The 15,375-nt window shown below is 33.6% G+C and overlaps 1 protein-coding gene across 8 annotated transcripts in view; it reads left to right on the top strand.

The window, feature by feature from the left end:
• Positions 1-630: 630 nt before the first annotated feature.
• The window catches only part of nme9 (NME/NM23 family member 9), an 18,668-nt gene continuing 3,923 nt past the window's right edge, over positions 631-15,375 (top strand). For 7 of the 8 annotated variants that reach the window (XM_058787698.1, XM_058787697.1, XM_058787696.1 and 4 more), the window contains exons 1-15: positions 632-797; positions 957-1,014; positions 1,732-1,835; positions 1,926-1,997; positions 3,988-4,104; positions 4,646-4,724; positions 4,810-4,892; positions 5,123-5,215; positions 5,333-5,487; positions 7,177-7,385; positions 8,777-8,921; positions 11,779-11,886; positions 12,032-12,177; positions 13,745-13,889; positions 13,978-14,234. In XM_058787698.1, the coding sequence (XP_058643681.1) occupies positions 765-797; positions 957-1,014; positions 1,732-1,835; positions 1,926-1,997; positions 3,988-4,104; positions 4,646-4,724; positions 4,810-4,892; positions 5,123-5,215; positions 5,333-5,487; positions 7,177-7,385; positions 8,777-8,921; positions 11,779-11,886; positions 12,032-12,177; positions 13,745-13,889; positions 13,978-14,234 (1,804 nt within the window). In that variant the 5' untranslated portion in view covers positions 632-764. Of the gene's footprint in view, positions 798-956; positions 1,015-1,731; positions 1,836-1,925; positions 1,998-3,987; positions 4,105-4,645; positions 4,725-4,809; positions 4,893-5,122; positions 5,216-5,332; positions 5,488-7,176; positions 7,386-8,776; positions 8,922-11,778; positions 11,887-12,031; positions 12,178-13,744; positions 13,890-13,977; positions 14,235-15,375 lie in introns of all 8 variants that reach the window. The other variant, XM_058787700.1, reaches the window with a different exon arrangement.

Genomic DNA, 15,375 nt, shown 5'->3' with positions numbered 1-15,375 from the left:
AATATATCTAATTAAGGGCAATATGTACTTAACTGTCATGAAAATAAATGTCTAAAAAAAAAAAAAAAACATGCTTTAAAATATAAAGGTTGCAAATTCATTTTCTTTATGCAAAATATAGCCTAATGTTTTTCTTAGATTTTTGGGTGAAATGTGACCTGGACTTGATATTGTGTGTAATATGTCTCTTGTTTTCTTTATATATTGTAACCAGATGAACTATCTCCTGCCAGATATGATGGATATGAGACACACATCTTGAGTCTGTTGTTTAATATGTCTGGAATCTGCAGCGTTTGCTGTTGTTGAAGCTGAATGTGTTCCCTGGAGCAGCTTTATGATGGAGGAATGCAGGCCTTTATAACAACCACATCACAAACTAGCATTATCAGTTTCTACATGGTCATGAAGCACCATGGAACAGGCCTACATAAAATAAACACATATACATAAACTTTCAGTTCCATGGATTTAGCATTCAGTATTATCACAGTACATATTTATATAAGTGACACCAACGTGTTACAGTTAACACTGAGAATAATACATACAACCTGCAATACACGCACCGTCCAGCAGATGGCGGCGGTGACACGCTGAATAAACGGTTGCTGGGCGACGAGGACGCAAACACACCTGCTGCGCATGCGCTGCTACTGTCCGGCGCTGAAACTTTGTGGAAATAAAAACAACGAATTAGCGATCACATAATTACAGTATTAGCTAAGTGTGACGTTATTTTTTATTCTTAAAAAGGCATTTCTATGGCTGGTAAAAAGAAGGAGATCAGTTTACAGGTGTGTAGTACGAAACCTTTAATCAGTATGTGACTGTAATCAGCATCAAATTGTAAATGAGGGGACAGTGGGTCTGAGTCTGACTGTAGTTTTATAGTTTGTTTACTTTGGGTGACAAATATAAAATCACTGAAAACTCTTGAAAACTTTTAAATGCAGGTAAATATCAATAATGATGATCAATGGAGTGAAGTTTTGGCAACGAAAGGGTTAATAGGTGAGTGAATCTGTCTATCTATCTCTGTCTGTCTGTCTTTATCTATCTATCTATCTATCTATCTATCTATCTATCTATCTATCTATCTATCTATCTATCTATCTATCTATCTATCTATCTATCTCTGTCTGTCTATCTGTCTATCTCTGTCTGGATTTATCTATCTATCTATCGATCTATCTATCTATCTATCTATCTATCTATCTATCTATCTATCTATCTATCTATCTATCTATCTATCTATCTATCTATCTCTGTCTGTCTATCTCTGTCTGTCTGTCTTTATCTATCTATCTATCTATCTATCTATCTATCTATCTATCTATCGTTCTATCGTTCTATCGTTCTATCTATCGTTCTTACTATCTATCAACTGTGGCAATACTTAAAAAAATGAATTATCACTGAATTACAGAACAAAAGCATTTATATAATTTATTAGAAAAAAGATGCACAAGCACACATTCAAAACTTTTGACAAAAACAGTGAAGAAAAGTTAAGCAAAAAGATCAGCAGCATTTGATCACACTGAGATTCTGCTTTGTACACAAAGAAACCGTGCAGCACAGATGTTGAAACAGTTTTCTGTCTCATTACTCTCTGCTGGTCTCTCTGTCTGGTTTCTTATATGTCAAGCATAGCTGCAGAAGTCTGTAAGTGCAGTCTGAGTTTAACTGTGGTGATTGTTGTTGTGTGTGTGTGTGTGTGTGTGTCAGTGGTGGATGTGTACCAGCAGTGGTGTGGACCCTGCCGTGCCGTCGTCAGTCTCTTTAGAAAAATCAAGAATGAGCTGGGAGACGAGCTGCTGCATTTTGCCACGGTAAGATAAGCCGCTCTGGAGATTAGATTGCACACAAACAATCATTCTAAATGTCGACATTTCTGTCACGCCGTCTTATCATCCCTGCAGGCTGAGGCTGATGGGATTGAAGCTCTGGAGAAGTACAGAGGGAAGTGTGAGCCCACCTTTCTGTTTTATGCGGTGGGTCTGAAACTGAATGCAAGTTAAAATAAGCAAATAATACATGGGTACATGGCGCAAAACCTGTTAAGGAAACAAAGAAAAATTTCACTCCAAAATAAATGAACAAAAGAAGAAAACATTTTGCATATAGACAAAGATGACTGCAATCAAATTTTATGCATTATTCAGCATAATGCACAATTATATACAATTCAGCACATTTTACCCAAATCATTACTGGGATGTGATAAAACTATTAATATATATCATTTAAATTGTAAAGGATTTATATATCATAGAGGTATCAATTAATTTATGCTGATATAAATAAAATACTGTTTAAAGTAATAAGAGTTTAATGAGAGTTAAAATAATTGTAATTATTTAAAAACAAATTACAAAGTAAAACTTCCCGATGCATTATAATAATTTACATTTGGGGGAAAATTGTGCTTAATTGTCATGGAAATAATGGGAAACAATGCAAAAATAAATAAATAAATAAAAGCTATGGAAGCTTATTTGAGCCACAGGGGGAAAACAAATTAAAAAAGGTAATTCCGACTTCTTATCTCATAATTCTGTCAGATATGAACTTAATTGCAAGGGAAAATTGCAAATACAATTGCAATTGTATTTTTTATTTTTGCAATTACAATTGCAAGGGAAAAAACGGAATAGTAAGATAAAAAAAATCTGTGTATCATTCGTTCACTTGTTTTTTGATTTAATATTGAAAGTAGAAAAAAGAGAAAGCGGCACTTTTTTAATTTTTTCCCAAAAAACGAAGAACAAGAATTCAGCTTAATTTTTCGTTTTTTCTTTTAGGGGTAGAAAAATGAATAAACATCTTGAATATTCGATTTCTACACGTTGGCGGGAATTTAACGCCCCTTTCTGCTGATTGGTCAGCCGAAGATCAAACCGTGCCGTCATCAGTTATTCCTCAGTTTCGCGGCAGAATAATAGTCCTCCGCTGCTGCAGGTGTACGGATTCTTTATAGGTTTATTTAAACTACATTTTATCAAACAAATGAATGGCTCGACCCAACTCATACCGGGGCAGAGCCTAGACAGGGCTTTCTTCTTTGTATATAAAAATATGCTTTGCGTCAGCTGGGCTTGGCAGGGTATGATATGATCGAGATGCATAGGATTATTTTTAACAGATTTGCATCTGCTTAAAAAAAGTGAAAGTCACCATTCTCTGCCATTAAATGAACAAGTGCGAGCAGGACATTGTTTGTGTGTGTGTGTGTGTTTCGAAAAAGAAGTAATAAGCCTTTAGAACAACATCAAGGGTGAGTAGTTACCCTAGTTCACACAGTTGCAAAGTTGCAATGGGTTAAATAAACTTGGTAAACTAAATAAGCAGACAAACACGACTAAAGTCAAGCGCAGACCAGTACTGAAGTGTACAGGATGCAGCAGTCATAACTTTGTTTTTGCTGAGTTTAATTAATTAATATAGAGTATTAATTGATGTTCACTTGGATTTAAATAATACTTTGTCATTTATAATGTGTACATTAAAAATGACTACAAAATGTCATGCCTTTGAAAAATAAAGAAACCCGTAAAGTTTTGGGGAAAAAACAAAAACAAAATAGGAGTTGTTTTATCATATTTCTACTTTCAACATTAAATCAAAAAACGAGTGAACGAATGATACATGGATTAAAAAAGTCATCAAGTTTCATTTTTTTATTCCATGGTGAATTCTGAGAAAAAAAAGTCTGAATTGTGAGATATAAACTCAGAATTCCGAGAAAAGGTAGAACTGTGAGATGTAAACTCGCAATTGTAAGAAAAAAAGTCAGAATTCTTAGATAAAAAGTTGCAAACCTTATGTATAATTTTATTCGGTGGTTGTGGAAATAAGCTTCAATGGAAATCAGGCTTAATTTTGAAATACCTGTGATGTTGTGAAAGTGACATGTTCCTGTGAGATGGTGTTCACACCTCACCTGTTTGCTGTACGTGATGGGCTGGTGTTGTCATGTTGTAGGGTGGGCAGCTGGTGTCTGTTCTGCGGGGGCCAAACACTCCTGTCCTGCAGAGGGTGATACAGGAAGAGTTGAGCAAAGAGAAGAACGTCCTAGAACATGGGGCGGCACGCAGGGCGGTGAGTTACTCCACACACCTGCCTTCATCATTACTGTGTGGACAACAGATGATGCCTGAATCTGGACGAAAAAAGATTTGGGATGAAATCATGGAAATGTAGTCCACTATGATGCATATTTTATATATATATATATATATATATATAATTTATTATATAATATGCATAATTAATTCATTATTATATTACAAAATTATTTGCCCCAAATTGTTTATCTCAAATCCTGTTTCATCTTGATTTTTATATAATTGATTAATTAATTAATGATAAATTGATTTTTATATATATATATATATATATATATATATATATCAGAAATAATGATCACTTATTTTCATGGATGTTTTAAACCATATAATAAATATAATTATTATTATTTAATTAAATATAATTGAATTTATTAATTTATTTTAGTAATATAATTTAATTATATATTGTAATATTATTATTAAAATATTACACATCAGTAATAATTATCACTAAGGGATTTTTTAAACAAGTAACATCATGAAAGAGATTTGATTTTTTCATGTCACTCCAGGTGACAGATGAAGGTTTAACTGAGGAAGAAGAGGTGAATGATGACATTAAGGATCACCCACACGATGAAGATGTGATTGGTAATTATTTTCCTTCATTAAACGTCATGCTTAATTGTATTTGTCCTGTTGGCTGAATTGACCTGCTCTGGTTTATGTTTTTTAGGTCCTGTTAAAAAGTCTTGCACAGTGGCAATAATAAAGCCGGATGTGGTGGCACACGGCAAAGCAGATGAGATTATTATGAAGGTAGGAACTCAGTTTAAGGCATAAATGAACCCAAAAATAAAAGTTCTGTCATTATTTTTTCACAATCAGTCTTATGAAACCTGAAAGTTTGGAACAATATGAAGGTGAAAAAAATGAAGAACTTGCATTTTTGTATCATTTTAAGTTGCTTATATTCATATGGTATTTTACGCTTCGCACAAGGATAAAGAGCTAAACTATTTATTTCTGAATGCATATTTTGTTTCTAGATTCAGGATGCAGGTTTTGTGATTTTGGCCCATGAGGAGAGAACGCTGAGTGAAGCAGAAGCTCAAAACTTCTATCAACACAAAGCCGCAGAGGTAAAATGAAGAAAAAGTCTAAAAATAGCACGTTTTTGAATGTTTTTGCTGATGGTGTGTAATGGCAGAATGCCAGTATGTCATGTGAAGTGTGTGTGCTTGTGTGTGTTCTTCCAGCCTTACTTTCAGGAGCTCATCCAGTTTATGTCGAGCGGCCCGTCGCATGTCCTTGTCATTTGTAAGACAGAGGGCTGTGAGGACGTCATCCCAGCCTGGCGGGAATTCATCGGTCCACCGGATGTCGAAGAGGCCAGGAGGATGCAGCCGGAGAGGTACTTCATTCCCAGGAAAAGATATATAGACTTTATGTGGGGGTGACACATTATGGTAATGCAAAGAAAGATCTCATTCAAAAATCCAAAACTCAAATCAAAATCATGATTTACTAAATAAAGGAATTATCAAGGTACTATTTATGTATTTTTTATTAATTAATTTAATTGTTTAAATCAAAATAGATAGATAAAATTAAAATAAAATTAACTGAACTAGAATAAAATTTAAGCAGAAGTACAGTACTTAAAATGACTAAAACTGAAATAAAAAAGCTAAATAGAAATATAAAAACAAATACTAATAAAACTGACAAAAGCACATGACAAAATTACTAACACAAACTAAAACTAAAATATAAAAACAAATGCTAATATAAAATAAAATATAAATATTTTTCTAAACATTTTTAAGATGAACAATATACTGTATATATATATATATATATATATATATATATATATATATATATATATAACAAAAATAAAAACGTGCACATAGAAGCTAATTTAAAATAATCATAAATAGTGTATACTATAATAGTATATAATTAGTACTAAAATAATTAAATTTTTATAAACAGATGTGTATGTGTGTATATATATATATATATATATATATATATATATATATATATATATAAACAATCAATTTATTATTTATTAATTAATCAATTATATAAAAATCAAGATGAAACAGGATTTGAGAAATAATTTGGGGCAAATAATTTTGTAATATAATAATTAATTAATGATGCATATTTTATCATTTTATAAACAGATTTATTTCTATATATATATATATATATATATATATATATATACAGTGGGTTATATATATATATAAATCCAGGTGTGAAAAACTTGTTGCATCTTTCCCAAAAAGACTCATGGCTGTATTAGATCAAAAGGGTGCTTCTACTAAATACTGAGCAAAGGGTCTGAATACTTAGGACCATGTGATATTTCAGTTTTTCTTTTTTAATAAATCTGCAAAAATGTCAACAATTCTGTGTTTTTCGGTCTATATGGGGTGCTGTCTGTACATTAATGAGGAAAAAAAATGAACTTAAATGATTTTAGCAAATGGCTGTAATATAACAAAGAGTGAAAAATTTAAGGGGGTCTGAATACTTTCCTTACCCACTGTATATATACATACAGTATATATATATACTTACTTATGTCATCATTTACTTAAATTACAATTAAATAAATTATAATACATGTAATTTATTTAAAAAAACAACAACAACCAAGTCTTGTATTTTAAATGTTATTAATAACAAAAAAATAAAAAATAAATTATTATATTATAATAAAACTTCCTGTAAAACTCTTCCAAATTTTGTTGTGTCAGTCATACATAATAGCATGGTCTCTCTGCGTAGGTCTAACATAGAGTCTCAGTGATTCCCTGATGTGTGTATAATGTAATTTTGTAATTAAATATAATCTAAAAGTAATACGAGGGCGTTGCGTTGCCGTTCCATATTGTGCTCACAGATTTGAGCTCTAACAGTTATAGCACATCACATCCTGTGTGGACTCTTGCCTCCCTCCCTCTGCCCTGGCCGAGAACCAGCAGTGAGACCATCTGCTCTTCTCTTTCTCTGCTTCTCCACCCTTCCATCCATCCATCCCTCCTTCCTTCCCTGCTCTCCTCTCTGGCCGCTCTGTGTTCTTCAGCTTGCGGGCTCAGTACGGCACCGAGACTCTTTTGAACGCTCTACACGGCAGCAGCGACAGCGAGCAGGCCAGCAGGGAGCTGGCGTTCTTCTTCCCCCACTTCAGGATGGCGATGGCGGACTCGGGCTCGGAGCGGGCCGGGCCGGAACAGGAGCATGTGGAGAGGACGCTGGCGCTCATCCGCCCAGACGCTGCCAGGGAAAACAGAGGCATGTGCCAACATTACGTTTACACACGCAGACAGATACTCCTGCTTTCAATGAGTGCTTTAAACTAAACTAACTAACTCACAGACTGCCTGTTAAAAGTTTGGACACACTTGACTCAATTAATTTCTCATGAACTTTTGATCTACAGCCGCAATGTAACACTTTGAGTCAACCTACATATGACTGACATTTATTGATCACTACATCATTACCATACATCCATTTCAGTGTTATTTTATGAGTATTACAATATTATAGTATTATAATTTGCATTAATTCTTAAAATATTTATTGATTTATAAATATATTTTATATAAATATAATGTTTTAAGCTTTTTATTTTCAGTTTTCATTTTAGTTTAGGTTTTATTAATTTTGTTATGTGCTTTTTCCATTTGTTTTCATATATATATATATATATATATATATATATATATATATTTCTATTTGGCTTTATTTACATTTCAGCATTATTCTAGTATTAGTTATATGCTATTTTAATTTGTATTTCGTATTAATAAAATATTTGTAAATATTTTAATATTTTAAATATTATATTTTATATAAATATTAATGTTATAAGCGTTATAAGTTTATTTTAGTATATTTTTAGTTTTCATTTTAATTATAGTTTAAGTTTTAGTAATTTTAAGTGCTTTTGGCATTTTTCTAAGTTTTTTATAATTCTTTAGCTTTACTTTTATTTCAGTGTTATTTTAGAATTATTTACAGTATATGCTATTTTAATTGTATTAATAAAATATTTATTAATACTTAATTCATATTTTAAATATAATATTGTATATAAATATTAATGTTTTAAGCATTTATATTTAATTGTCAGTTTTGTTTTAATTTTAGCAATACTGTTATGTGCTTTTGCAAGTTTTAATAGATTTTCTAAATATTTCTATTTAGTATTATTTTATTTCAGTGTTATTATAGTATTATTTATATGCTATTATAATTTTTATTAATTAATAAAATATTTATTAATATTTTAAATATAATCTTTTATATAAATATTGTAAGCTTTTATTTGTTATTTTAATTTTAGCTTAGAGGTTAGTACTTTTGTAATGTGCTTTTGCCACATTTCATTTTTATTTCAGTTTTAGCAACATTTGTAATTTTTCATCTAAACTTTTTCATATAATATTTTATTTCAGCTTTATGTCAATTAACTGAAACAAGTTTTAGTTTTTGTTAACCATTACAACAATGTTCCATTTGTGTTATTTTGTAGTTTCGATGACTTTACTGTTATTCCACAATGTGTGAAACAGTCATGATAAAGATTGAGCAGATGTGTCCAATCTTTTGACTGCTAGTGCAGGGAGATTAAGCTGGAGCTCTTACAGTCAGGGAGTAAAGTGTGGATGTGTTTGTAGAGGAGATTCTGGGCCGGATCCATGAAGCAGGATTCACAGTGGCCATGCAGAGAGAGGTCATGCTGTCTGAGGATCAGGTCAGGCAGTTCTACAGCGATCATCTGGAGCAGGAATACTTCCCCAGCCTGCTGGAGAGCATGACCAGGTGAGCGATCGCATTCATCACATATCCGATGCTGTGGAAAAACCACAAGAGGCTGCGCCGAGTCAAGCGGTTAATTACTTAAAACAGCAGCAACCGTGATATGATAAATCATGATACATTTTCAACATATACAGTACAAGCATGCATTATTAATAATCATTTGAATTATTGCCAAGCAATGTAGCTTATGTAATTTTATAATGGTTTCAGAACCAGTCAGAACCTTTCAGACTCATCCAATCAGAATACAGAATTAGCAGTTTCAATGTTCTGTTACATGGCTCTCTGCTTAAAGGGATAGTTCACCCAAAAATTAAAATTCTGTCATCATGTACAAACCCTCATGTCATTCCAAACCTGTATGAATTTCTTTGGTCTGCTGAATGGCTACCAGCAACTGTGGCTAACCAAACAGTTGCTGGTACCCATTTACTTCCATTCTATGGGAAAAATACAGTGGAGTTCAGTGGCTACCAGCGACAGCTTAGTTATCAACATTCTTCAAAATATCTTATTTTTTTGTTCAACAGAAGAAACTCATATCCAAAACATGGATATTATCGTTACCTAAATTTTTTTACTATAATTTTCAAAATGAATATAATTACAGTATCACTACTTAAAATAAATGTTACCTGAAATGTTCTTAAATATAAAAAAATATTGGTCTCTGGAATTGTCAGTTTGCAGTTAGCAAAGCAGATTTCATTACATCTATTTCTAGTCATTCAAGACTAAACCTCATGGCCCTGACAGAGACGTGGATCAAATCAGAGGTCACTGCTACTCCTGCAGCACTCTCCAATAATTTCTCATTTTCAAGAGGACATTCAACCGAGACTGCCTTGCTCTCAGCTCTCAGTTGAAGCCCTACGACTTGCAAGAGTGGATTCCAAATCTTCAATACTTATCTTGCTGGATCTGTCCGCTGCTTTTGACATGGTTAACCACCAGATCCTCCTGTCAACCCTATTGGTAAAGGGCATCTCAGGAACCGCACTCCAGTCAAGGTATCTTGGAGAGGTGAGGTATCTAAGTCGCAACATCTAACTACTGGGGTGCCTCAGGGCTCAGTTCTTGGACCACTTCTCTTCTCTGTCTACATGGCATCACTAGGTTCTGTCATTCAGAAACATGGCTTTTCATGTGACTGCAATCCTGATGACACTCAACTCTACCTCTCATTCCATCCTGATGATCCAACGATAGCTGCTCGCATCTCAGCTTGTCTAACAGACATTTCTTGCTGGATGAAGGACCATCACCTTCAACTCAACCTTGCCAAGACAGAACTGCTTGTTGTTCCATCAAACCCATCGTTTAATCACAATTTCACCATCCAGTTAGGCACATCAACCATAACTCCTTCAAAAACAGCCAGAAACCTTGGAGTTATGATTGATGATCAGCTGACTTTCTCAGAACACATTGTTAAAACTGCCCGGTCCTGCAGATTTGCTTTATTCAACATCAAGAAGATCAGGCCTTTCTTTCGGAACATGCTTCACAACTCCTTGTTCAAGCTCTTGTTCTGTCCAGGCTGGACTATTGCAATGCTCTCTTGGCAGGTCTTCCAGCCAGTTCTATCAAACCTTTACAAATAATCCAGAACGCGGCTGCAAGATAAATTTTTAATGAGATAAAAAGAATGCGCGTCACACCTCTGTTTATCAATTTGCACTGGCTACCAATAGCTGCTCGTATAAAATTCAAGGCATTAATGTTTGCTTACAAAAGCACCACTGGCTCTGCACCACTTTACCTAAATTCATTACTTCAGACTTATGTGCCTCTAGAAGCTTATGTTCTGCAAGTGAACGGCGCTTTAATGTTCATCCCAAAGAGGCACAAAATCACTTTCATGGACTTTTAAATGAAATGTTCCCTCCTGGTGGAATGACCTGCCCAACTCAATCCCAGCAGCTGAGTCCTTATCCATCTTCAAGAATCGGCTACAAACACATCTCTTCCATCTTTATTTGACCCTCTATCTGTAGCTCTCTCTATTCTAATTCTATTCTTAAAAACCCCCCAAAAAACTAACACTAGCTTTTCTAATGTTTTTGTATTCTATCTATTTGTTTTCTTTTTATTTATTATACAATTAACAAAAGCAAACAAAGGCCTCGAACACTAGCTTGCTATATTTTTTATCTATTCTATCTGTTTTCTTTTTATTTATTATATAATTAAAAAACAAACAAACAAACCTTTCTACGTGTACTGTGTTAAGCTAATTGAGACTTGTCATAGCTCTTGCATATTATTGCTCATTTGTTGATTTTGATTGCTTCTATTGTCCTCATTTGTAAGTCGCTTTGGATAAAAGCGTCTGCTAAATGACTAAATGTAAATATATATATATATATATATATATATATATACATACATACATTTTTGTTACTTAAATTATATGTAGTATTTAAGCAACATTTCTCACTTTTGTTTCAACAAACTAAATCAACTAAAACTAATACATAAAAAGTAATAAATACTATAAAGACATTTTTAAAAAATCACTTAAAATGACAAAAACAACAAAACTATTAAGTTTAAAATTACAGTGCAAAGAAAATATAACAATATAATCTAATTCAAAACATTAACAAAAACTACAATAGTATATCAATGATACTGAAATAACTCTTGTCAAAATGATCATTATTAATATAATTATTAGATATAAAATATACCATTCATTCTGAATTATGAATGCTGTCCAGGGTGGAGGACAGTGATTTATATATTCAACTTAAGCTTAATTGTAATCTTAGCTACATAATTGCTAATTGCATGAAAATACTGCGTAAATGACGTGAAGAAGCCACTAATGAAGAGTCTCTGCTGTCGTTCACAGCGGGCCTGTGTTAGCTTTAGCGCTAGTGAAGGAGCGAGCCGTGGATCACTGGAGGAACATCCTGGGACCCAAAGACCCCATCCAGGCTAAGAATGAGCAACCTGACAGGTGAACTGAGGTTTATAATAGTTTGATTTATTCAGGACATTTCCCTCATTTGCTCAAATCAGTGTATTATTATATATCATATCATCTTTATTAATAATAGATGTGTTTAAATGGTCAGTGGGCTCTGTGTGTGGTTCTGATGTAGTCTGCGAGCCCAGTTTTCCAGCGGGAGCTCCAGCATTAATCAGCTTCACGGCAGCGGAAGCTCAGACGAGGCGGAGAGGGAGATCGGCTTCTTCTTCCCACCGGAGGACACGCTCGCTGTCATCAAACCAGACACTGAACACAAGGGTATGATATCAGCAGTCACCCTGAACACAGACCAAAGAGTGGAGAGGGATATTAGCTGTGTGTATGAGCTGTGCGGTTCAAACTCATGCTTTTAATACAACTATATCACAGCAGTGCTGACACGACGGCAGAAGACCGAAGGTTTTAGCTTTTGGTTCTGTGTAAATAAAATAGCGTATCAACACAGCGGTGAGTGGTGAAACAGACAGAAAGACGAGACAAAATATAATTCATTATGAACATGTAAGAAACAAGGCAAATTTGGTATGCAAATATGATGCCAGTTACAATTTGAAAGTTGAATCAATGCCAATGGGAGATTTAAGTTTTTTTTACTTTTTAAAAAGAAGGATTTATAAAATTTTTAGAAAAAAAAAAAAAGGTTAATAGATACACTTAACACTGAAAAAATGTACAAAACAGTCTGAATGAAGTCTGATTGAATTGACTGTATGAAATGTAATAGTTGCGGCTAGAGCTTTTGAACAAAACCTAATCAGAATCAGAAATATCAATTTGGCAATGCTTTTCAAACACTATAAACATGTCAAAGCAATAAATACTGCTGACACTGCTGAAATATAGTACAAACTGAAAGTTCAAACTGTTTGAGATCAGCAAAACTTTTTTGTTTTTAAGAGACATCTCTTCTGCTCACCAAGGCTGCATTTATCTGATCAAAAATACTGTAAAAATAGCTAAACATTATTCCAATGTTCTCTACATGAATATACTGTAAAATGCTATTTATTCCTGTGATGCGCAGCTGTATTTTCAGCATCATTACTCCAGTCTTCAGTGTCACATGATCCTTCAGAAATCATTCTAATATGCTGATTTGCTGCTCAACAAACATTTCTGATTATCATCAAAGTTGAAAACAGTTGTGCTGCTTCATATTTTTGTGGAAACCGTGATACATTTGATTTTTCAGGGTTCACAGATTAATAGAAAGTCAAAAAGTCTTTTGCAACATTATTAATGTCTTTACTGTCACTTTTGATCAGTTTAATGCTGATAAATAAAAGTGTTAATCTCTTGCTTTATTAAAATCTTACTGACCCCAGACTTACAAACCCAGGTGAAAAACAAGTGCACTTCCATAATGTACTTAAAGTGCTCTATTTTCACGCACTAATTTTATACTTAATATACTAAAAATGTAGTATTTTAACATACTATCTTCGTATTTAAAAAATGTATTTAGTTACCACTTGTAGTACACTTGAACCCATCTTTCATACGCTAGTACACTCAAGTGTACTACAAGTGGTAGCTAAATACATTTTTTAAATACAAAGATAGTATGTTAAAAGTGCATTTTAGTTCATATTCATGGTGTCTCAAAATAGCACAGTTGAGTACACTTAGATGATCTTAAGTTGACCTCAATAAGTACTAAAGGATCATTTTTAGTATATTAAGTACACGAAAATAGAGCACTTTAAGTACATTATGGAAGTGTACTTGTTTTTCACCTGGGAATGTAGTGTATATAAAATGAAAATGTAAGTATATGAATAACAAGAAACTCACTGTTTATTTGGCTTGTTTCTGCTCATATCAGAGGAAATCCTGGAGGAGATTCGGACCAGAGGATTCACCATCTCCCGTCTGAAGGACACGGTTCTGTCCAGAGAGATGGCAGAAGAGTTTTATAAAGAGCACCGGGACAAACCCTTCTTCAGTCAGCTGGTGGATTACATGTGTCAGTGAGTTCACCATTAAACGTCACTTAACTGAGCTGGAAGGCTTCATGCAGAGCACAGGTAAGATAAAACGTGGTTTATTTCTCTGCAGCGGCCCATGTACGATGATGGTTCTGACGAAGGAGAACGCGGTGGAGGAGTGGAGGGCAGCCATGGGCCCCACGGACCCCAGCGAGGCGAGACAAGCGGCCCCGGGGTCTCTGAGAGCGCGCTTCGCTAAAGACATGCTGGAAAACGCCGTCCACGGATCCTCCAATGCTCAACACGCGCACCAGAAGATACAGTTCCTCTTCGGAGACATCAGCTCTGAGAGCATGATCATCGACGGCGCTGCTTCTCCTGCATTAGGTGCCTCCTCCATCTGTAAAGATAAATGTTCAGAACAAAATCTAACACGTTTTCTTTACATAATATAACAGGGTTTCTGCAAGTTTTATGAAGTTTAATTTAGGACTTTTTAAGACCAATTAAAGAAAATTTTAAGTATAAACTGAAGGGAACACAATATGTCAAAAAAAATGTAAAAGTCTATGGAGAACACAATAAGTTGCATTACCAGCACTTTAAAGTTTGAAAATCCAACTTCAAACTAATCTCCATTACTTTTTACAAAAAATAGCTGAAATAGAATATGGAAACAACTTTACTTTTTGTGTGATCATAGGGTAATGTTCTTCCTCAGTAGTTTTATCTTGTTTTCCTGTGCAAATGTCAAAAAATTCTTTAATCAAGATAGATGCAAGAATGACATATGATAAGAAGTCTTGTTTTCTGAGAAATGCATCAAAATGAACTGAGTTTATGTTGAAAAAAGGGGCAAATATCTGCCATTGGGCTCAAAAAAATCTACTTAACTCAAAGGTTTTCATATCCCATTGGCAGATATTTGTTCTTGTTTTAAACATAAACTCACCTAATTTTGTTCAGTTTCTCAAAAAACAAGACTTCATATAGTAATTTAGCATCTCATGTAAATCGGCCTTGATTTAAGGATGTTTAGATATTTGAATTGAAAAATAAAGCAAGAAGGTAGATTTATTTTATTTATTTTTTTGCAGTGCATGCAGCATTGAATGCCATGACGTTATGAATTCCAATTTGTAGAGGGGAGAATTAACTTTTTAAATCTTTTTATATATGAGATAGGTATGTGACCCTGGAGCACAAAACCAGTCTTAAGTCGCTGGGGTATATTTGTAGCAATAGCCAAAAATAAATTGTATGGGTCAAAATTATCAATTTTTCTTTTATGCCAAAAATCATCAGGATATTAATTAAAGATCATGTTCCATGAAGATATTTTGTAACTTTCTTACCGTAAATGTATCAAAACTTCATTTTTGATTAGTAATATGCATTGCTAAGAACTTCATTTGGACAACTTTAAAGGCGATTTTCTCAATATTTAGATTTTTTTGCACCCTCAGATTCCAGATTTTCAAATAGTTGTATCTCAGCCAAATATTGTCAGATCCTAACAAACCATACA

This window comes from Onychostoma macrolepis, chromosome 09 (assembly GCF_012432095.1).
Source record: "Onychostoma macrolepis isolate SWU-2019 chromosome 09, ASM1243209v1, whole genome shotgun sequence".
Taxonomy (NCBI): domain Eukaryota; kingdom Metazoa; phylum Chordata; class Actinopteri; order Cypriniformes; family Cyprinidae; genus Onychostoma; species Onychostoma macrolepis.
The sequence above is the reverse complement of the archived record's forward strand: the minus strand, read 5'-3'. Positions and strand labels throughout refer to the sequence as shown.